Genomic DNA, 24,878 nt, shown 5'->3' with positions numbered 1-24,878 from the left:
TCTGCGACACTGTTCTGGAGTATCCAAGCACACTATATTAAAGCTTAAAATTGTTCTAAGACTTTTGGGACACCTTCTATTTCATCACCGGCTTGTTAATTACTGGACCACCATGTTGGCTGGAATTATGAAAATATCCTTTAACACAAGTACATAACAAAGAGGAAAATCATCACAAAATCAGAAGCACCATTATAGTTAACAAGAAATGCAGCACGGACCCAATAGAAGGAAATAACCTACTTTCTCTGTTTATGATCGCAAACATGCTAATATGCTAATAAGTACTGCCTGCAAAGAATTTGGATGACATGTGTTATTCAGCAGCTTTTTGGTTTAAATTGATTGCCAATAATGACTAGCAGCTTCAATGATATAGTAGGGAGGAAGAACCCTGCAAAACCTAACGATGCTACAACAGTCTGTTCCGAAGTTTGGCTTTATGAGTTGTTAGGAGTCCCATGTTTTTTTTTTGTTTTTTTTTTTGTGTTTTTTTTCTTTTTTGTTTTTTTTTGTTTTTTTTTCTTTTTTGTTTTTTTTTTTGTTTTTTTGTTTTTTTTTCTTTTTTTGTTTTTTTACTTTTTTTTTTTTGGAGTCCCATTTTTTGATGGTAATACTGCACTGATTCTAAAGGAATATGCAGCAGTATGGGACAGTGAGGTAAGAAAAACATAGAAGTTATATAGCTAGTGTCTTTAAAGTCTAAAAATTTAAACTATTAATTAAAAAACCTCACATAGCTCACAGCTATCAGATATCTGTGCGTGGATTGGGAGCAGATATCTGTGCGTGGATTGGGAGCTTTTAGCTTTGGAGTGGTTTTTGTAACTCTGTTTACAATAAAAAGGACAGAAGAGCGTGTTACATTGACGAGGTCCCGTTCTTTCCTATGAGCATAATCTTCGCTTGTCCATGAGTCTCTTGAATTCAATGTCTTTCTTTAAGGTGAAAATACTAACTTTGCTGGTTTCTGAGCAGGAGAGGTGATATTTCTCCAGTCTTTGTTTCGAGGGGTTTATGATGTTACAACCCCTCACTTCTCCCTTAAGAGAGGATGGCATTGGAGCGCCGAATACCAATGAAATGATCAGCGCTGAAAGACCTTCTCATAGCAGCTCTACACACGTCTTTGTATTTGTCGTCACACAATCTGGAAATGGCCTAGGAAAGTCAATCAGGTAGAACATAGGTATAATTAGGGGGGAAAAAAATGTTCGGACCTTAAAAAAACAAAAAAAGCATCATTGATAAGCCACACATCTCCATTCGTTTAGATAAGTTCATAGTTACTGCTACTTTGGATAGCTGATATCTACACTAACTGACAGTTCCCTAAGGTAATAACCTTTAAGGGCTATGATTAGATTGCTGGGGCAAGGGGTAACTTGCCCTAATAACTTAGAGTTACTTAAAAATTGGCTTCCTAATGATAGGCTCCTAATAGCAATATCATCTGTTACCTACACACGTGATCCTTAAACGTAATGGACATACACTTGGGCAAAATCAGTGTTTACTCAGCTATTCAACTTCTCTTCAGTTTTCATTAGTTATTACATACTCTAAGAAAATTTTAATCAGGTAGGTATGTGCTGAAGGTAGGAGAGGTCTAATGACAAGCGCTGAAAGGTGCTATTTCACTTGCACATAAATTATGGTAGAAAAACATCTTATTCTAAAGTACCACCAAGGTACCACAGAAAGTATCAATTTTAAATGTGTTCATTTCAGTTGTGAATTTTGCTGTATACCCACCAAAAATCATAAGCCATAAGTATTACGTTGTTCCATGTACGTTACCATTTATATTAAAAACTCATGTACTTTCTACATCCAGTATCTGAATCCACATTATACCTTCCAAGTATAGGTCTCTCAGGTTAGCCACGGATGCTTTGTCTAATAAACTCATGGGACTGAACTGTGATACACACACACACACACACACACACACACACATACACACACACACACACACACACGAACTGCAAGCTGAGTAAAAAACAGTTAAGAGGGAATTCCCTGCTGGCGCAGTGGTTAAGAATCCGCCTGCCAATGCAGGGGACACGGATTTGGGCCCTGGTCCGGGAAGATCCCACATGCCGAGGAGCAACTAAGCCCGTGCGCCACAACTACTGACCCTGCGCTCTAGAGCCCGTGCTCTGCAACAAGGGCAGCCACTGCAATGAGAAGCCTGCGCACCGCAATGAAGAGCAGCCCCCGCCCGCCGCAGCTAGAGAAAGCCCGCGTGCAGCAGCGAAGACCCAATGCAGCCATAAATAAATAAATACATTTATTTATTTATTAAAAATATCAAGACAGTAGAAATAGTCCAAAACATCAATTATTAAAAAAAAAACAGACAGTTAAGAGTGGTAAGTAGATTCTGTAGGTACATCTGATTAGGGATACAATTTTAAGAAATTATTCATGTATGGTTATATGTAAGTGTAGAGGTTCAAATGGAAAACCATTAAGAACAGATTAAATATGATTGAAAGTATTCTGAATTATGGTTACAGAAGAGACAATTTTTTTTTTTATAATGTGGGATCCCTGTATAAACCATAAAAGACACAGGAAATATGATGCCAACGGGTCAATAAGCTCTTCAAACTGTTAACAGCTTTCCATTTTCCTAATCACTGCTTAATATAATTTAGCTACAGGTGTGGCTTCGGTGGCTGACAGAAAACCCCAGTTAGTGATTTCACAGCCTTACCTCTAAGTTCTGTGCTCTTTCTTTGCTAAGAGGAGTGAATAGAACATTCAGGTTGTTGTCATCTGCTAAGGAGCGAAGGTCAAAGTAGTATTTGGCATACACACTGAAAGGAACATTAATATTAAACTGAAGTAGCTCCACGAAGTGCCTTTCCATCTCATTCCTGGGGGAGGAGGAGAAGACAAAACCAACACAGGACAATTTTAGTCAACTGGGCTATCTTCAAAAATACCATTCTGAGCTACTAGGATGGCTCTAAATACTGTTTTGAAACCAATAATGGCTACCCAGCTGGATTAATACCCTAATGTGCAAACAAGGTACAGCTATTTGTGGTCCTTTCTGCGTCCCAGCACTTTGAGTCTGGGACAAGGGGGAAGAGGTCATGGCCCTCTTATGCACTCATGCTGCTGACTCAGGGGCTCATTCTTCAGAGTTCCATTAGTGCAGCTGTACGATTCATGCTCCACACTCACTCACGAGGCCCCGCTCTAGTGATCAGTTGAAAGGAATGATGTATGCTGTTTATTAGCTCTGAAGAACTTGCAGACATTTTCACCGGGCTGGTGACAGGAAGGGGCTTACTGAAGTAGAGACGAGCCAACAAAAGGAGTGGGCACATCACCACGGCAACAAATGGATCCATCGAGAGCCACTGCTATTATCTCTGAGGGGGGAAAACTCTTGAGGCAACAAGGATTCATCTCAAGTAAATAAATAAATAAGCTACATTCGATGGGAAAGGGAATCCCCCCACCCCCACCCCCACCCCGTGCATGGGGCTGTGTCAAAGGGCATAATGCAAGTTTCTGTTCACCTTAAAACCTTACTAGGGTGAGTTGTCGTCACCATGACAGGACAGGATGCACTTTTTAAGCTTAGGAAGGCAGTAAGATTATGTCTCAGCTAGACTAAACCCACTTTACGATACGACCTCTGATAGAGCAGTTGTTGCCCCCGGTGTTAGGAGAGCAGCCCAGAATGTTCAGACCTACCGCCCCTTGCCAGGACAGACTGCACACGCCCACAGAGGGCGAATTCAATGAAGTGGGAAAGTAGAGTGCTGGGAGCAGGCTTCTGCTATATGACCATATCCAGCCATTTGCTTGCCAAATGTTTAAGTAAATAAATATAAAGTTAGAGTAAATCTTACCACTTTTCACAGCAATCACTTTAGAGAGTTGATTAGATAAAAATGATAAATACCCAAACAAACATGCAAGTGGCTTATTTTACAATACATTTGGTTTCTTGGTTTTCAAGTGTTAATATTTTATCCATTGGATAAATCAACAAATGCTCCATGTTCTCCTGTATGGAGAGCAGAGTATGAGCAGAAATGAGGTTTCTCATTTGTTGAACTTTAAACCTAACTGAACCTACTTCCAAAATTAATTTCCTGTTCATACGGCCAGAAGTCTATAGAAATGTAAATCAGATAATGTTTTGATAATCAGCTAATCAGGACTTAATTTACTACAGGAATAAATGCACTTCACTATCCCTTTTATATTTTCTCCACTAATACATTTTAATTGTGTGGAAATACAGTACTTCATAGGATTAACATGTCTATTAATAGAGCTTTAATCACTGAAGAAAAGCATTATGCCTACAGAATATGCATCTTCTGTGTTTTTTGCTGTTTGTAAATGGCTAGGTGGCTGAAGAGCCTACCACTTACAGGCGCAGCAAACTGTCTGAACAGCAGCTGCTCAGTTTAACTTACTCTTTTGAAGGGAAATATATATTTAACAAGACACAGAGATGTTAGAAAGTGTTAAGGAAAAGCTGATAGACAGCAATTTTTCAATTCAGACTCAAAATGAGACCATTACAAATAGTAGTCAACAGCAGAGGGATGAAACAAATGTGTATTAAACACTTTGTTGTAATGCTTTCCAACTCCCAAAGATCATAAACAAAAGCAGCCTATTATAAACATAACTCCTGGTGATTCTCCGTTCTACACAGAAAAGCGTTGTTTAGAATTAGTTTCTTCATAGCTGGACAGTGCCGCCAATGCTCCTGGGCTCAATGTCTATGAACACCCACACGTTTCCCTGCATGTTCTCGGATGTTGTACCTGGAACCAGAGCCCCAGTCAGCTCAGCTGCAGATTCTGAGAAAATTTCAGCTGCCATCATGGCAGGGATGGTGTTCACGATTACAAATTTTCCTTCCTTCAAGGGACCAGTTCAAAGACTGATGATAGTGTTGGTCAACGTCACTTTAGTTTCTGCAACTTCCAAAAGTACTTCTATTCATTTCAAATTCATTATCTGCTGTTCCACTGTTTGCTAAGATTGCTACCAGCAATATCACCACGACCACCTGGTTTACATGATCACCAAAGTGGGCATTTTCACCAAAAGCCACTTTGACAGCTACTGACAGTCACTGGTCCCTTCTCTTAGTCACAGCTTTCCTCGCTTCAGCTGTAAATATGCACTTTGGTAATTGTGAATTATCTAGGGTAAGGGGCAAAGGTAACAAAAACAAACTCTTGCCCCTGCCTGCCATCTTGATCGGCCGCTGCTGTCCAATATAATCAAGAGGTGTCCTTTCACATTTTCCTGAATGCCACCCACAAAGACAGGTTCACTGTCAAGCGGGCACTTCGAGAGTCTGCTGGAATTACCTCTCTGGCTCATCCTGCTTCCCACCCTTGGGGCCCTTCACCAGAGCCAGATTGGAAGCCTGGCGTTTCATGCCAATGTGAGCGTGCCATCTGTGAGGAGAACCTGCCTAGTTAACTCAAGGCCCCACAAAGTGCCGCTGTGTTTGCTGAGTGCCCTGGGTGAGGCCCCAGGGATGCTTCCCGGACGACCTGAGAGGTAGGTGTTTCCTAGCTCAGCAGACTTTAGGGGAGGAGACAGGAACACAGGGATCTGAAACCTTTATATGTGGCTACCTGTACATCATAGTTTCTGTAACAACAGAACCTCAGATAAAAAGGAGAAAAAGACCAGCAAAAGCAAATACACAATGTGTGACTCAGGTTGAAATTATAACCTGTCAGTAGTCTAGAGGCCCTAAGACCTTAACAGTGGCCACTTGCTTCAAAGACCAGGCATGTGCCCCTTAAAAATGGACTGGACCTGGTAGACAGCTTTAAGAAAGCTGTCAAGTTACTTACTGTACCATGTTGCTCTGGTAGTGAGCTTGTAAAATGTTTGGCAAAAACCACCAGAAAAATAATTTCAATTTCTCAAGCAGAATATTACAACAATAACACATCAAGACCTACCAATGAATGAGGGGAAATACAAATTGTTATACTACAGCTAGATAGAAAGAAGGCTGTAATTTTATGTCTATTTCAGCTCTCTGCACAAGGTAACCTTTCTTAAAATGTAACATTTCTTAAAAATGTAAACTTTATGAGAGCAAATGAGGTATTGGAAAATGGTTAGAAAGTTCACGGTAACCTTACAAACTCACATGTCCTCAACTGTAACGTCCTTGAGGATCTGGCAGTCGTCCACATTCCATACAGCCCGATCGTCCCAAAACTCGGAGGCAAGAAGAATGGCTCCCAAAACAATTCTTTTCCAGTTAGTGGGGCAAATGTCGATCTCAGCATAAGTTAAAAGCCTTTCTAAGTAAACCTGCAAAAGTAGAGCACTGATCTTTGATTTTCGTTCAGTTTAAGTGCTGTGATAAGAATTGTTAGGAATGACAGATTTCATCTCTTTTTGACACCCCTTTTATTCCTAGGTTCTACAAAGACTTTGCTCAGCCAAGCCAAGGCCAGAGGCCAGGTCACAGTTGTAAGTCAGATATTTCTGTGAGTCTGATATTTCTACTCTGCCCGTGTGAATTTCCAACCCAATTTTGGTCACAGGAATGAAAGGACATCTCAGCAAAGGGCATTCTAAAGACACGCATTGTATTATTACCTTCCCACTTGTCAAGGGCAGCACATACAGCCCAGTGTCGACTTCAACTGTTCAGTAAATGCTTGAGTGCCTATCACGTGCAATGTTAACTACAAGACTGGTGGTGGTTGCATGGCGATTTTACATAACGCTTGAGTGTGTAAAATTCTGGTAAGACTGAGCACATCTTTACCTTCTCTTCAGAGTCAGTCACCAGTCCTTTTGTGGCATGAACTTGAAGATAAAAACTGGTGGTCAAGAGAGCCTCCCAGTGGCTGCTGCGTGGCACAGCAGGACAGGCAGTACAAAGGGGCTTTACAACTGTCAAGTATTCCCATATTTTAGTGCCTTTTGAAGGAACACACATGCATACAAAGGGTAGTCCTTTTCATAGCCCCAATTTTTCACATCTCCATTATCATTTCATTATTCATTTCTGTCTTACATAATCTGCAGCTTAGTCAATTCTTTTGGTTTTAAGGTGGGAAGACCTGCCTGTGTCTGTATCCCTGGGGCTCCTCTAAACCTGCCGGTTTGTGAGATGATTTCATGGTTTCTTTTACATGTATCAAATGTCTACCCTACAAAGAACTGGATGGAGTTAACAGCTGAGCAAAGATTAGAGAGGTAAGCTGTGATTTGTTGTTACCTCTGTAGAAGAGTGTATATGCCATTTGACAAAAAGAAAAATGTCCAGTTTGAAAGAGTCTGTTTACTCTCTGAAGGGTTATCAGATTGACAGCTCAGATTCGCCCATGCCCTCCAAACTCTACTGTGTTTTCAAACACGGGTATTGAGATTATATGTTCTTAGTGAAATTCGGCTCCCATTCCCCAAAGAACTCAGCACTCTCTAGTACCCTAAGAACGACTCTCCCCACAAGGTTCAACTCTCTACTTTATGGGACTCATCAGAGGCACTGAAACGACACTGGCAATCTCTCAACTTCCTCTCACCTTTGTACTGGCAAACTTGGTACACATGCCGATATTCATTTATCCCACTTGCCCTCCTGTCTCGGAGGAAGCGAGATTTCTTTCTTTTCACTGAAGCTAACTCTCCTGTGAATGAAGTTGATCCCACCTCACTTCTGCAGAGCACTGTGCCCACAGTTAGTCTCTTTTTGAACAACTTCTCCCTCTCTGTCAGAGGCTTCCTCCAGTGTGAATGCTTCCATGTCCCCAGCCTGTCCCCCACTGCCCCTAGACGGCGTCCTCAGGCCTGAGGCCAGCTCCTCATCTCCCATCCTCTCCTTAACCCACTTCAGTCAGCCTCCTGCTGCTACCACTCTACAGAGACTACTCTTGCCGTGGTCACCGGTGCCTTCACACAAACAACCCAGAGCTCTTCGTCCCAGAGCTCCACTCCCCAGGCCTTCCCTCATAAATGAAAGAGCACTGCCACACGCCCAGTCGCTGAGACCAAAAACCTGCACTTGAGTGTATCCTGCTCCAATCTGTTAGGACTTCTTGTTATCTCTACCTTCACTGGTACCCTGACCGCTTTTCTGTCTGTCACTTCTGACTTGTATCGCTGCCACTGCCTAACTTCTCTGCCTCCCAACAGACTACAGTCTGTTCTCCCCAAAGCAGCCAGGAGAGCCTCTTAAATTAAGAGTACTTTATGCGCCTGCTCCAGATCTGCCAGAGGCTTCCCATCAAACAAATACCTTCTTCCCGTGGCCTGCAAGTTACGAGGCCCTGTGCGGTACGGCCTTGTCCTTCCGTGACCTCATCACCTATGCTCTTTCCCTCATTCCCCGCTCGGATCACAATGGCCACCTTGCTTTTCCTTGAACACACAGAACAAGTTCCTGTCTCAGAGCCTTGCACTTGTCCCCTCTGCCCGTAATGCCAGCGTACCTGATCTTCCTCAGTTCAGCCAGGTCCTGGGTTCAAACATTACCTCTTTAAAGAGGCTCTTCCTGAGCTTTCTAGTAAGCCCCTCTAATCACTTTATCCCTTTACCTTGCTTTCTCTTCATGGTTTTTACCACCACTTGAAATAGTCATCTTTTAAAAAACACTCATTAAAAAAAAACACTTATACTTTGCTATACACCTGAAACTAACACAACACTGTAAATCAACTGTACTCCGATAAAAAAAAAAAAAAAAAAAAATTTACGTCTTCCACACTTGCTCCATAAAGGCGAGAACTTTATTTATCCAACTTGTTCTCTCCTCCACCCCCCACATGTAGAAAAGTGACACAGAGTAGGTATTCAGTGACATGGTATTTATGACATGAGCAACTTCTTGGTAGCATTTAGCGTTTGGACCATACTCTCCTTCTTGAACCTCTCCTGGTGTCTCTTAGGGTTCTCTGCTGGGTTTCCTACCACTGTAGCCACTCCTCTGGGGATCTGTCCCTTAAGTGCTGACAGTCCCTAGTAGGATCTATCTTCTACCCACTTTTTATTTTACATACTTTCTCTGCATTTGAACAGCTACACTTAATTCCCTCCCTCTAGCTCAGATTCATGCTCCAATCCCATATATTCAAATGATTACTAGACACTGCCATTCTGCTGTCTCGCAGGTACATCAAGCTTAACTTGGCTACAAAGAAATGCCCCTCTTCCAACCCAAATACTCTCCTTCCTGCATTTCCTAGCTCTCCATATGCAAGCACCATTCCTGCCTCTCTCAAGCATGTGCTAAGCACTCCAAGTGGCCTGTAGCGCCAAGAAAAGGCCTGTGTCTGATCCAGTACCCACTGAGGGGTCTCTTTTCAAAAGGACAAGCCTCCTGTCCTAAATTCTGCCTTGATAGGAGCAGGCAGTGAGTGGCCTAAGTATTCCTTCCCTGCAGACCACGCAGCTGACTTTCCCCCCTACAGGTTTGCTATAGGGAGGAGTAAAACAATCCCAACTACCTCTCACTTGAATATGATTTATTATTCAAATGATAAAATCTTACCATAGGAATTAGGAATGGATGACAAAAAGGTCCTTACACAGCTGTAGCTTAGCAGGCTAACTAGAGTAAAGCCTTCTGAAGTCCTACTGGCACCCTAGTCCTGGGCAACTTCACATGCAGGCAATAAGAGGACAGCAGGGATGGTTAACACCATTATCCATTATCCAAGGAACAGAGAACTGAGGGCAGTAGTTCTCAGTCAGGACACACATCAGAACTGCCTAGGCAGTGCAGTCTGGGACTCAGCTTCAAACTGCCCGGAACCTGTTTCTGCCTGTGGACCAGAGCGCTCAGTGATTGCCCCGCCCCACCACCACCACACGCGTCGTCTGTGTGTGCGTGTGTGCACTGTGCGTGCGTGTGTCCCCTCAGGTGTGGAAGGAGAAACCAGAAATCTCTCCTGCTGCCTTTAATAGCAATTGTTTTGTGATGAGAAAAGCAATGGCAACGTTTTAAATCATAATGATGATTAAAGCTCAAATGTGTATACTTTACTTTCTTTTGATAGGTTTCTCTTAATAAAGTTCTAATGATCGTTTCAGGAACCTACTTTCATTTGGGAAAAACAGGACCATACCATGTGTACAAGACAGAAATTTCTACAGATGCTTTATGAAAGAAAAAATATCTTACCAAAGTTACTACTGCACCTTCAGCAGTTAGCTGTGCGGCACTAGAAAGAGTATGAACAAATCCGTAAATGAATTTGTGTTCAGGATCATGCTCGAAGTATTCCTCTGGAATCTTTTCTCGCTGAAGGGAGAAAAAATGCAATTTAAGTATCCACGGAAGAAAAATACTTAAAAGTACCCTTAAGATAGCAGTCTTCACACTTGGGCCCACGTGCCCCTTAAAATAATTCTGATTGGGTGACATGTCTTGTAGTCTTTTAAATCTAAACAATGGGATCCTAAAATACCACAGTGATCCAGTACTCACCACCATTCATTAAAGAAAAATACAGGCACAACCGCAGAAAATTTATGTATTTCCACGTTCCTCCCCACAGAATTCTAACCAAATGTAAACTATTGGGTTGGCCAAAAAGTTCATTTGGTTTTAAGTAAAAATAAAAGACACAGTTTTCATTTTCACCAAGCATTTTATTGAACAATATATTCACTAACCAAACAAACTTTTTGGCCAACCCAATACTTTTAGGCTCAAAAGTCTTGCTGATCACCATATGTCATACTTTTCTGTAGTCAACTTTGAAAACACATTTCCAGTGTCCTGTAACCATAAGGCTCTAAGAATGTGCTGTCCTGTACAGCAGTCGCCAGCCACGTGTGGCCACAGAGCACCCGGAGAAGTGAATTTTAAAACTTTGTCATTTTAATTCGTTTAAAATGTAAACAGTTTTCTAATTTTCTTCTTAGAGGCCTTATCATATTAGGTTTATTTACAAATATTTATATTGTTTGATGCTATGGAACATCATCCTTTAAAAAGATACATTTTCTGTTACTTGGGTATGTTTACTTACCTGCTCACTATTCACACAAAGTGCAACTCGGTTCATATCCATCAACCCCTTATACAACACGCCTTCGGGAAAATGACTAGACACAACATGGCGTGGGGAAGAAGACTTAAAGGAAGATGAATTTGACTTCGAGCTGGAGGAAGTAATTTTCTTCTAGTAATTAATTTCAAAGCAAATCAGCATGAAATAAACACAACTGTATAAGAGAAAAATACCACTTCAATAAAACTGACACTTACTGTGAGTGGATGTAATCTCTCATCAAAAATATCCAAGGATCTATCTGCAACTCTATAAAATAAGAATGTGCATTTAAAAAATTAATTCAGGACTTACTATCTTAGTAAAATATCGGCTAGGAGTAGAGAGAGGGGTAGAGGAAGCTTAACCTTCAACGAAGCAAACAGTTTTATAAATTCTTCTCCTGGATTCCACCCTTAGAAAGGTTTCCTGACCTATTTTTACTCAGCACATCAAGTTCTGTGAAACCTTTTCTACAACAACCAGCCAGAGTTGCCTCTATAAGCACTGACCCTCCCTAACAGGCAATGCTAGTAAACCAATATATTTTCACCCCTCTAACCTCACACTGGAATATGCAAGAACATTTTATGAAGCAGTGGTGGTGGGCAATAAATTCTTCTCACTTCAATCAATGTGAATATGAGATTCATGGTTTTTTCCCGTTTTTTTCTCTTTAGTTCTTTATATCCTTATTGTGTATTTCTTCTTGTCTCTTTTAAATAGTTTGAGTTAAAAATGTAATTGTCTTTTTATTTTAAAAGAAACCAGGCTTTTTAATTTAAAATTTCACCACACTAATACACTGCGCTCATTTGAACAGCGGTTCTCTAAATGTGGTCTGCAGGCCTCTGGGATTCTCCCCTATCCCCTCCTTCAGGAGGCCCAAGAGGTCAAAACTGCTTTTATAAGAATACTAAGACACTACCTGCCCTTCACATTGTGTGACATTTGCTATGGATGTATAAAAGCAAAAGTGGGTAAAACTGCTGGTTTCTGAGCATGAATCAAGGCAGTGGTACCAAACTGAATTAGAAGTCATTCAATTATTCACTGCCACTTGCAGTTAAAAAATCTGCTTGAAGAACATCCTTGATAAAAGAGTAAAAATTAATAGTGTTCTTAAACCTTGGTCCTTCTTTTTAATATTCTGAATAAGTGGAAAGTATGCATTAAGCACTTTTACATACTGAAATATGGCTGTGTTAAGGAAAAGCACTTGTGACTTGGCGGTAAGTCATTTTTTTCATAGAACACCATCTTTATTTGAAACACTTTTTTCATCGAACACCATCGTTATTTGAATGTACAACTGACACAGTCATTCTTTCAAAAATGAACAAAGTGAGCCTGTCACTTCAAGGAAAATAACTCTAAAGTTATTTGTTGCCAATGATAAAATTCAAGCCATCAAGCTAAAAATATCAGGAGTTTTGGAAAACTTCTACCTTCGATTGTGAACTTGACAACTTCTCAACACTTAAAAGACTTTTCTGGTAAGACTGGTGGTGATACTAACAAAAGTGAGTTTTTGACACTGTCTAAAGAAATGTGAACCAATACTTTCCAAATGACCAATGTATAATATTATAAAGTCAGGTACAGGTAAAAAGATCTACTCAGTATGCATGACAGATCAATGGGTATTAATTTAACATAGTATTTATTACAAGTTCATTGATATGATTTAGAATTCCATTTTAACTAATTTAAGAAACTAGCACATGCAGACTTTTGGTACAGTATCAAAGAATATACCAAATTATCTGAAGGCTTTAAAAATACACCTTTTTCCAACTATATATCTGCAAGAGGCTGGATCTTCTTCATATTGTTTCTTCAAAACAAATGACTGAAGACAGAATAGATATGAGAATCAGCTGTCTTCTATTGAGGAGATACTTTTCTCTCAATATTTTTTGTTGTGGAAAATAGTTATTTTTCATTAAAAAAAATGATTTATGTTGAACACTGGGGTTCCCAATCAGGGGTGATTTCGTCCCCCAGGGGACTTCTGGCCATGGCTGGAGACAGTTTTGGTTGTCGTAATGTGGAGGGAAGAAGGTGCTACTGGCATCTAGTGAGTAGAGGCCAAGGGTGCTGCTATATATCCTATAACACACAGGACGACACCCCACAACAAAGCATTATCTAGCTCAAAATTTCAGTAGTGCTAAGGCACACCCTGTTTTAATATACAATGAATTTAATTTTTTAAATTCTCAATTTCAATTTCTAATACAGTAAATTATCAATATAACCCATATAAACAAATACTCTTTGGGATGCTCAGTAACCTAAGAATTAAGGGTCCTAAGAGAAAAATAAATGATTCACTTCTATATTGTAATAAAAGCACTCTAATAATAAAAGCTTATGCCAGTAACATCTATAGTTATTACCTAACACTAAACTTGATACCTTGTAAATTAATTAGCTGGAATAACAAGATAGGTTTCAAAAGAGCTCACCTGTTCTTGATGTGGTAATATATTGCTAAGGTCATACTGTGGAGGAAAAAAAATACATTGTCATCACTGATTTTTATCATATCAGGCCTGAAGACATTTTTAAAAAGGGGTTAGCAAGGAGGGAAGACCTTCCAGAGGCCCAGTGGCCCCGAAATCCTCGAATTCAGAACAGTACCACATGGGTGCTTTCCCCCTTGTTTTAGGTTCTTCAGCTTTTAGCAAAATTAGGAGACCCAAAATGCTAGATATGCTGTTAGAAGGCATGTTTTGGTTGATTATTATAATATATAAATTATTACATATGTCCCCTGTCATTTGTCCTTCTACCCACAAAACCTTCTGTCCTGTACAAGTTATATCTATCTATACACATGCTTAAATTTAAGCCATATAGTAGTTTGTGTGTGGGGGTGTGTGTGTGTGTGTGTGGTTGTTTTGTTAGCCCCTGCATTTCAGTTGATTTAGTTCGCTATCCACCTACCCATCCGTTTTCCATTATTTCCCTAAAAGTAAATAATAAAAGTGCTCTATACCAAAATGATTTCAAATCACTTTTACATAATTATTAGAAAATTTAATAGCAAAATTTTATAGCCACAAAACTGATGATAGGTCTAGCTATCCTGAAATAAGCAGTGCTAATAAGACAGCATAATACTACACAGTATCCTATTAATGACAGGTATTTCCAAATTATTTTAAATAAAGTATTAACGAACAGATAGATACAAGTCCTTAGGTAGTCTTTTTTAAGTTACTATATTCCTAAGTTATTCACAGATGTTGTATATTAGGCAACAAAGGGGTTCTCTGGTTAAGTTATATGCTCCCCTTTGTTCTCAGTGTCTAAAATGAAACTCAAAATAATTGAGGGAAGGCAAATCTGAATTTTAGAATAGGTCTATAGAATCTTAGCACTTGTATAAAGGCCTGTAACACCGTTAGCATCAAAGATGGATACTTCTATAGTGCTTCCAAGTTTCATCTTCAAATTGATTTTAAAATCACAGCATTAGAAGTTTTATGATGGAAAGGACCACTGAACCGTAGATGACATTTAATTAAACCACCCATTTTACAGATAAGGGAACCAAGGCTTAAAACTGACTTACCTAAGGTCCCACTAATTATCAGAAGCAGTTCTCTTTCTCCTGCCCTCTAACCAAATAGTGGCTCCCAAGCTCAGCTGCACACTGGGATCATCTGAGAAGCTTTAAAAACTGCCTGGCTTCTGCTTCAAGATGTTCTGATTTAACCGGCACTGGGTATGACTTGGGCATCAGGACTGTTTTTAAACATCCCCAGATGACTGCAGCGTGCAGCAAAGTTTAGGGATGAATGAGTTAGGGTTAAGATCGGAGAATCACTCGGGATGCTTTTGTCCATATAATCATGCTTCACATCATTCCCCATCTTGTCAACAGGTGTGTGTGCGTGGGTGAGAGAGAGACAGACAGACAGACAGACACACAGACACTGTGTCTTGGAGGCGGGGGCAGGCGGGTGGACTTTGTGCATCCAGAAACATATATCTTGAAAAGTTGCATAAGTGATTCTAATAAGGCTCACCTACCCCACTGAGAAGAGCTACCCCACTGAAAACTAACCCCATGATAAACATTTTCAAAATCATTCCTAAAAGCCAATTGGCCCTATTAATTTTCTCAGTAAACCTTTATTTCACCAATAATGAATGTGATGAATGATCATTTCTAAAACTTCATGAGAGCAAATTAAAATTTACTGTACTTCCAAAAATTAGACTAGGTCGGGAAAAAAAAGGATGAAACCTTCTTGTCTGAGCAAGGTAAATCTTTTTTTTTTTTTTTAATTTTATTTAATTTTACTTAATTTGGGATGCATGGGGTCTTTGTTACTGCGCGCGGGCTTTCTCTAGTTGCCAAGAGCGGGGGCTGCTCTTTGTCGTGGTGCGCGGCCTTCTCACTGTGGTGGCTTCTCTTGTTGCACGGCACGGGCTCTAGGTGCGTGGGCTTCAGTAGTTGCACACGGGCTCAGTAGTTGTGGCTCGCGGGCTCTACGGCACAGGCTCAGTAGTTGTGGCGCACGGGTTTAATTGCTCTGCGGCATGTGGGATCTTCCCAGACCAGGGCTCGAACCTGTGTCACCTGCGTTGGCAGGCAGATTCTTAAACCACTACACCACCAGGGAAGTCCCTGAGCAAGGTTTACTTTCAAAGTACTTTTGAATTATATACTGGACATCAGACTCTTTTGAATTCAAAAGAAGCTGCGACTCTAGCCAAAGTAGAGTGGTTTTTGTACCCACAGATTCAGTGTCTTGGCTGAAGAAAAACATTGAGTGATTATGTGATAAGTGCCCAAACTCAGGACTTTAGAGATGGGGCTCAGTTTTTGCTGAAACATGACTTGACTGCAACTATTATTGTAAGCAAGAGAGGAAAGTTACATTATTATGACTGTGAACTTGCTGTCTTTAATTAAAGTAGAAGTTACTGATAATTTAAATAGCTAAAAAAAAAGCTGGCACATTAAAAACCAATTAAAAATACAATTAGCTTATAAAATTAAGACAACAAATAAAATTAAGGATAAGGACATTAATATTTTCAAATAGCATTTCCCAAACTGTGTTCTGGAAAATCAACATTCATATCCTAAGGAGATGTTAATGTTTCGTGGACAACCGCGAGGGAGGAGGCAAGAAGCTCTGCATCCCGTTTGGTTTTTTTCTCTTAAATAAGCTTGAAAGGTTCATCATTAGGGTGTTTTGAAAGTGCATCTCCAATTGTGGACTATGAGGTGCTCCCAGAAATTAAAGAATAGTTTCCATCATCATGACACTGTTCGTGTCTCCTTAAGTATAAGCCTGACCACAGCCATGTTTCCGAAACCTCACCTCTTTTATTGTTCTCTGCTGTGAGTGATACAGTGTGTTGGAGATATATATATATAAACAAAACTTAAATGTGTCTATTAAGTTAAAACCTCAGTTGAACAAATTTCATCTACAAAGAAATTAAGCTTGAGTGTGTATTTCTTAAGACTGGTTTGATATATTCTCCCCCTCTTTGGGGGACAGGAAGGAGAAGTAAAATTTCATACAGAAAGAGTGCAGGAAAAAAAAAAAAGCACAGTGGGATAAATCTGACAAACTCCAATTAAATTTAAATGCAGATTCGCTTTGGTGCCAGCAGGGGACAAGCTGTTCCTTCTTCTAAGAGCAGCTTCCAAAGTAGTGCACGTTGTTTGAGGACTACAACTCATACAGTAATAATTGTCTCTAGAAACAGCCAATCAAAAGCACCTCTCTTTCTCACTGTGTTCAACAATGGCTTAGCAACAGAAACGCGTCAAATAAAGATTTATACTTTTTCTGGGATTTCTTATTTGCTAACTGACTTTCCCTTCTATCATGCGCTCTAAGATTAAAATGGAAACTGAAAATTCATATTTAGGTCCTTGAAATCAATCTATAGTTGACACCAGTTTTTTAACCTGATCACTGAAAAGGACAATTCAAATGAATGAACTTATGTATGGCTAGGATGCTTTTAGCGATAAGGGGGTCTGTCACTCAGCCCTTGGCAACCTACTTGTACTCACCATTTTACTGTGGTTCTAAGATTAGGCTGGCTGACCGTGCTGTCATCTAGAAATATTGTTGAGCATGAGCTATACTTTTTAGTAAGCTGCCCTGGAGATACCTGAAGGGGAAGGGAAATAGAAGAAAATGTCACAGTAAGTTAAACCTATCAAGTGTGTGTTTTTCCTCGGTTAAAATGTCAAACGATAAAGCATTAAGATTTTTCTTACACTCCATGAACTGCCTGAGTGTGATATCATGTGCAGCTCTATGGGAAACCTCTATACTCTGACTTCCACAGACGAGCTTTGAGAAATGGGTTCTAAAATGCTGCCTTGATATAGTACCTATAATCAAACCTGGCAAGCACCTATTATAAATTACCTTTATAATAATGTAAAAAGTTTAGAATAAGATTTCAGGGTTTTTTCCTTAAGCAATGAAATGCAGCTGAGATTTCCTATTTCTATTCATTTACTACAATAAAACGTAATGCTTTATATAATACCGATGTAGGAGCATTTCACTGCAGTAAATGAACACCAATAATAAATGTTCAGGAGACAGTGTGACGAAACAAACGTTTTCCAATCAGAGGCTGGGCATGCCAGGGCTGCTCTATCACTAAAAAGCTGGGGGCCATAAGTCTCTCTGGGCCTCAATTTCCTTATCTGGAGGACAAAAAGGTACTGCTTAAAGATTCTCTCGCATCCAAAAAAAACGGATAAAACAACTCTGAGAATTTAACTTCTCACTTCATGTTTAAGTAAGACTGCCATTACATTACTCAAGTGAGAACCTCAGAGAATACTTGCCATTCATTTCAAAATTGTACTAATTCTGTTCTACGTGTTATTTGACACTCCTGCCTCACCCATGCTGCTCTCTGCCTGCAATGCCTTTTTCTTCCTCCTGTCCCAGCAAGCTTGACCCCATCTGCCTCTAGGATCCCTTTGCCAGCAGGCACACCACAAAACTTCTCACTTTCTGCACACTCACACATCTAATTTACCAACTGTTCCATGGTCTCAGCTGCTTGCATAGTACCACCCTCTTAAGTAAACAAGCTTCTCCAGGTTAGGAAGATTCTTCTCCTACCTCCAGCTACTGAGCACAGAATCTGGGACAAATTAGGATTCGACAAGTGTTTGAGAAATTATTTAAGATCAGTTACAACTGGAGGTAAATCTTACTAAAGGTACAAATTCGTGAGAATTTATCTACAGTGGTGTTGGATAGGTGACAAAGAACTTTTTGAGACCCTCTAGAGAATGAACTATCTTTAAAACACTTTAGAAGTATCCATTTATTTGTGAAGAGCCCATGAACACGGCAATAGTCAAATACTAAAATGGCCTAAACTATGTTAGGACAACTCTCTTCCTTAAAGTAAGGCCAATAACCAAATCCCAATCACTGAAAGCCACTGGAAGGAAGAGTAGCATTCTTTAATACCACAGAATACGAACAATTTTAAAGCTGGGTTTTGGTTTTGGTTTTTGTTTGTTTACTAATTCAGATGAGCCTTCCTTCCTCCTATTCATATAAAATAGTTTTCACCATGCTGTCACACTCTCCCATCAATGTCCTCCACAAATACATGAAAGGTGAGGCAGGGAGAAAATCTAGTTGATGCTTTTTAAAATACAGAGCATTTAAATAAAAATTGCCAGTATCCAATAATCAGAAATATCCAAATGGCATATATAAAACACCATTTTGCTTGTTTCAGATGCTTTATGCAAAGCCACTTATTCCTTATTAACAAAAAGTTCTAGATGTAACATATTTGAAACAGTATCACTATTTGGAAGACTAATTTCTCCTTCAAGCTAGAAATGTTTTAAACTAAAACTCTGATATGGTCCTTAAGCTATTTGGTTAATGTGTAATTTTAGAATCTCAAAAAACAGATACAGCATGAAAAATGAAAATTCACTCATTCAAATACTTTGATTCTAAACGAAGCAGGTTATCTTTTAAGGTCACTACTATTAGGGTATAATATGACATACACTACACGTAATAAAAGTCAATTCTGACCAAAAATCTATATATATGAGGGGAATAAAAATAGTAAGGAAATGTACCAAAATATAGACTAGTTGGTAGAGCTTTGGGTGCTATTTATCCTGTTTTCCTCTATTAAAAACTTTTTTTCCTATTATGAATGTATATTGATTTGTCTTTGGAAATATTACTGCTAAAACATTTAAAATTTTTAATTAGATGTGCTCTATAATCCTATGGGGGCTCATTTAAGTTGTATCAGCAACTTACAGTCTACTGGCTCGATCCTACAAAAGAAACACTTCCACAGGCCTACTCCTGAAACTATTCAAACTTTCCAGCATCTAGTGTTCACTAAAGGATGGCAGAATTGAAGCCTCTGAGCAAAGCCTAGATATGTTAGCTGCCAGCAGATTACTTTCCTCTCATCTTGCTTGAAAATTTAAGATAACTGTCCCTTATGATTAAAGCTTTACCATTGCTGGCTCACAACCTCAATAAGCTGCACTGACACACATAAGGGTATAAAATGCAAATACAAAAAAAAAAAAAAACAAGTAGCAAAAAACACTACTGACAGTTTAATGTTCATAGGTATTATTTCAATTGGTCACTGAAGAAGAGTATTTATCTTCATTCAGCACTAAGGACAAAATACATGGACTTTTACAATCTTTATAAGGGGAAAGGTTGCTTAGTAGACTGCAGGTTTAATGGTGAAGACTAGAAAATAATCATACCTAGGAGGCTAGTAAGTAACAACCCTCAAAGCTTATCATTAAAGGTCAAGTACCTGTTGAAATCCTGCCCGCACCCAATGACTCCTCCCATTGTGCCTACCGCCTCTGATTTTAACCCATTAAAAGAATAAAGCTGGAGAGAGCGAGAGTACGAAGTGCGGCAACCCGAGTCATGGCAGGACAGGCATTTAGAAAGTTTCTTCCCCTCTTTGACCGAGTATTAGTTGAAAGAAGTGCACCCGAAGTTGTAACCAAAGGAGGCATTATGCTTCCAGAAAAATCGCAAGGAAAAGTATTGCAAGCAATGGTAGTAGCTGTTGGATCAGGCTCTAAAGGAAAGGGTGGAGAGATTCAACCAGTTAGTGTGAAAGTTGGAGATAAAGTTCTTCTCCCAGAATATGGAGGCACCAAAGTAGTTCTAGATGACAAGGATTATTTCTTATTTAGAGATGGTGACATTCTTGGAAAATATGTCGACTAAAATAAGTCACTATTGAAATGGCATCACGTGAAGCTGCCCGTTCCCCCAATGGCATCACGTGAAGCTGCCACTGAAGTTCTGAAATCTTTCATCCTGTAAATAATTTCCGTGTTTCTTTTATAATAAAGTAATGATATCCAAACTAATGATATTCATTGTCTCTGAAATTTCGTTTTCTCTGTATTGATTTAAACATTCCCAAATAAAAGTATATAAATGAAAAAAAAAAAAAAAAGAGAGAGAATAAAGCTGAAGTTCACTTTTTTCTTCCCCCTTTTCACAAGTTTTGGATACGTTTATTAAGAATCAATGACTTTCACTGAAAAGTCTGTAATACTCCATCTATGTTGCACATTAATGGACAATATGGTAGGGTGAGTGGTTTGAATAGAATTCATACTCAAGGCCTTAGTAGAAAAGTATAATATTCTAATTATAGGTATAATCAAAAATATTGTCTGAATTAATATCGTTAATTATATTGCATTAAACTTCAAACTCAGAACCTATATTCAAAGAATAAATCTAAGTTTGAGTAGACTGACCACAAATCTATTTCCTCTCCCCCTTCTTTCAGATATCATCTCATTAGAATTAAAGGCATTTTTTAAAAAAGCTATACATAAGACAGGATAAACAGCAGATGATTTTTAATGTTTGAAAGGTGAAAAGACTAGATAAAGGAGTGGTAACTGACATGGCAGAACAGAGGAAGCACAACCTTGGTACCTACAGAGGCTGACTAGGACAGGAACAAGAAAACCAGTTTGTCTTACAGAACCCAAGGCAGGCTCAGAGTTCAGAGGCGTGGTCCCCAAATCCTTGCAGTGAGGCCCATCAGTTAACGAGTTGTCCAAGTGATGCTTCCAATTAGATCTTAACAGACAGCCAAGGACCATCACACGTTTGAGGGAAGCCCCCAACAAGTAAGAGATGAAAACAGGAAGAAGGAATGGGACTTCCCTGGTGGCGCAGTGGTTAAGAATCCGCCTGCCAATGCAGGGGACACGGGTTCGAGCCCTGGCCCAGAAAGATCCCACATACCACAGAGCAACTGAGCCCATGCGCCACAACTACTGAGCCTGCGCTCTAGAGCCCATGAGCCGCAACTACTGAAGCCCGCACGCCCTAGAGCCTGTGCTCCGCAACAAGAGAAGCCACTGCAATGAGAAGCCCACGCACCCAACAAAGAGTAGGCCCAGCTCACCGCAACCAGAGAAAGCCCACGTGCAGAAACCAAGACCCAATGCAGCCAAAAAATAAATAAATAAAATAAAATATAAGGACGCTTTAAAAAAAAACAAAACAAAACGGGAAGAAGGAATTGATGGGAGTGATAAAAACTCAGGAGCAAATGAAAACTTGAAATTGCATCAGTGAAAAAAAGAATGACAGGATATAAGAGAACTCTATAAATTGAAAATAAGGTAGACAAAACAATATATTCAATAGAAGGATTAGAGCACAGTCAAGGAAATCTCCAGGAAGCAGGACAAAAAGACAAAATGCAAAGCAGGAGGGGAAAAAAGTTAGCGATCTGGTAAGTCTAAGACTTCCAACATCTGAATAATAGGAACCTGGAAGAAAAAAACAGAATATCAAAGAAACACACCAAAAAGGTCTATACCAAACCAAATTATGAAATTTCAAAATCCCAGGGAGAGGGAAGGTACTAAAAGGTTCCCGAGAAGGAAGGGATGGGGGAAAATGACTAAAATCGGTCATGTACAATGTACCATACAATGTCAACAGGTTTAAGAGCAACAGTGTAAATGAGAAGATGAGAGGGAAATGTCTTTAGAACGGCAAAAATTAGTTTCAACTGAGAATTCTATACTTTATCAAATAGAAGGAGTTTCAGAGAGGCTAGATCTCTCTAAACTTTCTGCCCATGTGCCCTTTTCCCAGGAAAATGTGCTCCAGTAAAACAAGGAAGTATAACAAGACAAGAGGGAAACAGAATCTAGGACATAGGGGATCCAACATAAGAGAGCAGAGTTATGTGAGATCCCAGATGACTTCACACAGATATCCCAGGAAAAGAGGCATAGAGCAGGCCTAGGGGAACACTAGTCTATATGGGAGTAGGAAGACAAAAGATTGGGGCAAAGTGTCTCCAAGAAAAAAATGGAACAGATGTGGCTTAGTAGACGGAAAATAGTTTTCATAGGCATGTGACAAATGTTAAAACATTTGGGGAAAAAAATAGCTGTTAGAAAACAGGCAAGTGAATATAGTCAGGAAATTAATTCCACAGAAAAAATGAAGAATGTGAAAGCAGGGAGACCGGGCAGGGAGCTACTTACTGCATTTGGCTGTGTGAGATCACGTTGGCTAGGAAAAGGGGGATTGGGTTATCCTAGAGAAGTGCAGAAGTGCTCCAATTTCATTAATATTTAAGAAAAAGAATGAAGGGTGTACAAGGAGGAGGCACAGTCAGAGAACTATATGGCTCAGCAATGCACAATATTTGCAGAGTCGTAGTAATGTAAACATTGATTCTGATTTAATAAAAACTGATACATGTTGAGGGAACACAGGGAGGGAAATAACGTCATGGTGGAGCGAAGAAGCTCAGCTTTCACCTGCTATGACAAGAAGTCAATGGACAGTGCTAAAAATTAACTTACCTGTTATACTTTTATTACTTTGGTTAAAAAATAAGATCAAAAAAATAAGGCAAAAGAATTTAAGGCAGATCTTTATACTACAACCGTATTAGTGAAATTTAACGTAAATGTCAGAACCCTTAAAAAATGGGCACTACTAAGTCAAAGACTTTCCTGAATACATTTGATAATTAGGAAAATAGAGATTTAGAAAATCTACAAAAAAGAGGTCCATGCTAACAGTATTGGATCCATCATATTTTTAGGAATCATGGCAGACATATTTTTAATTCAAACTATTAATTTCTTAACTTTTCAACTGTTTACTTACATGGTTTAAATGGTTGCTCCTCCTCTTTTCCCGCACTAAGAATAAAAAAAATTAACTGATGAATTCTGATACAAATGCCATAGAAAAATAAAAGTAGTCACTAATTATCTGATGGATTACCAATAACACAATGAGATAGAATTCCATTCTATTTTTTAAAATAATTTCCAACAAAATATATAATTTAAATCACCCAGCAAGATGAGTCCTATAAATAAAATCTAAAAACTTAGTTTCACTTTTTTGACCTAATAGATATTCTGTATTAGGCACAAATGAAAGACTCCCCATTTACAAAAGAAAAGGACAAAGCAAATCAGGCCAGGTGAGAAACTTAGCTAATAAAAAAATGTACCTGCTGCATAGCTGAACTACTAGCCAGGAGTATTTTCTCAGTCTTCATTTACACACAGCTTACTTTAATTACCACAATCTACAGATGACGACTCTAAGAACCAGTTTCTGGCCAGGCACTCGTCTCCGAACGCACCAGGATCTCTGGAAGCATCCTGAACCACTTAATGGTAACCTACTCAAATACCTTACTGAAAAAATACACAACTGGAAAGTAACCTATGTTAAACGTAAATTTTAAAATGAGTGTGCTGACCTAAATGAACATATCTACAGCACACAAAACGGTTTTGCTCCAACAAAGGCCAGAAGAATAAAAGCCTGAAGAGGGTCTTAGGCCACACTCTTGCTCACATTGCCTCCTTTAACTCCAGACAGGCATCACAGGCACGGATTCCTTAAGGCTGAAGAGAGAGACAGGCATGGGACAGCTTTTCTTTTACTGTCTCCAGAGCCCCTCTACATGTGAGCAGCTCATGGCTCTGGAAGAAACTGAGAAATAGAGCAATCCTAACCAGAAATGAGTGGCTCAAGTACACACACTAGAAAAATGCAAGTTAGAAACCCCAGGAGCTTCCAGGTTGGTGAGCATGTAGTACCCTTGCAGAGGGCATCAAAGCTCTGTGCCCTGTCCCCATGCCTGGCCCTATGCATCTCTTCCATCTGGCTGTTCCTGAGTTATATCCTTTTATAAAAACCAGTGATCTAACGGAAAAAAACCAAAAGCAAAACAACAACAACAAAAAACCAAACCTCCGTTTTTTATTGTGCTGCATCACTTTAAATATTATGGAATGTTCACTTCTTGTATTCCTGCTCTCGTAATCAACTGAAAAACTTGGTCACGTATGGCTTTTTAGCAAATAAACTAGGATTTAACATAACATTCAGGAAGACAAGCAGGCAAGCAGGAGTGCAAAAAATTCTACGGTTCTGATTCTCATCTTAAAACAAGGAGGACACAGGAAATGTATATGAGTTTCACATGCTGAGGATAATCTTCTGGAAAACCCCATATGGCATGTTGCTCTTATTACCCTGGCACAGCACTACATTAGGATGAGAAAGTTTTGAATAGCTTAAAAGTTCTGAGTAGCATAAATCTGGATGTGAGATAGGCTCGTCTGGTTGAACACTGTGTAAAACAGGGCCAAAATCACAAGGCTCAATTCCCACATATAACAACTGATTTTTCTGATTTGACCAAATGAAAACCTAACTGTGACCTAAACCCTATCATTTGTCTTTAACATATGTGCTCTTCGGAGCAAGGGGAAAAGGACAAAGT

At 39.4% G+C, this 24,878-nt stretch overlaps 2 protein-coding genes across 2 annotated transcripts in view; one reads left to right on the top strand and one right to left on the bottom strand.

The window, feature by feature from the left end:
• Window positions 1-242: 242 nt before the first annotated feature.
• Window positions 243-24,878, bottom strand: part of LOC309653811 (cyclin-Y-like protein 1) — a gene marked incomplete at its 5' end in the record, with an annotated part of 57,809 nt that continues 33,173 nt past the window's right edge. Inside the window, 8 exons of the mRNA XM_082478618.1 lie at window positions 243-1,161; window positions 2,723-2,885; window positions 6,167-6,333; window positions 10,157-10,276; window positions 11,249-11,300; window positions 13,502-13,537; window positions 17,086-17,186; window positions 23,237-23,271. Of these exons, the coding sequence (XP_082334744.1) occupies window positions 1,045-1,161; window positions 2,723-2,885; window positions 6,167-6,333; window positions 10,157-10,276; window positions 11,249-11,300; window positions 13,502-13,537; window positions 17,086-17,186; window positions 23,237-23,271 (791 nt within the window). The 3' untranslated portion in view covers window positions 243-1,044. The remainder of the gene's footprint in view (window positions 1,162-2,722; window positions 2,886-6,166; window positions 6,334-10,156; window positions 10,277-11,248; window positions 11,301-13,501; window positions 13,538-17,085; window positions 17,187-23,236; window positions 23,272-24,878) is intronic.
• LOC309653812 (10 kDa heat shock protein, mitochondrial) lies at window positions 19,988-20,296 on the top strand (the record flags this gene model as incomplete). The annotated part of the gene is made up of 1 exon (XM_082478619.1): window positions 19,988-20,296. One exon carries the CDS (start codon window positions 19,988-19,990, stop codon window positions 20,294-20,296), a length of 309 nt encoding a protein of 102 aa, XP_082334745.1.

This window comes from Balaenoptera physalus (genome assembly GCF_965194825.1).
Source record: "Balaenoptera physalus genome assembly, contig: HAP1_SCAFFOLD_1222, whole genome shotgun sequence".
Lineage (NCBI taxonomy): Eukaryota > Metazoa > Chordata > Mammalia > Artiodactyla > Balaenopteridae > Balaenoptera > Balaenoptera physalus.
Note: the sequence above shows the minus strand (reverse complement) of the source record. Positions and strands in the feature narration are given on the sequence as shown.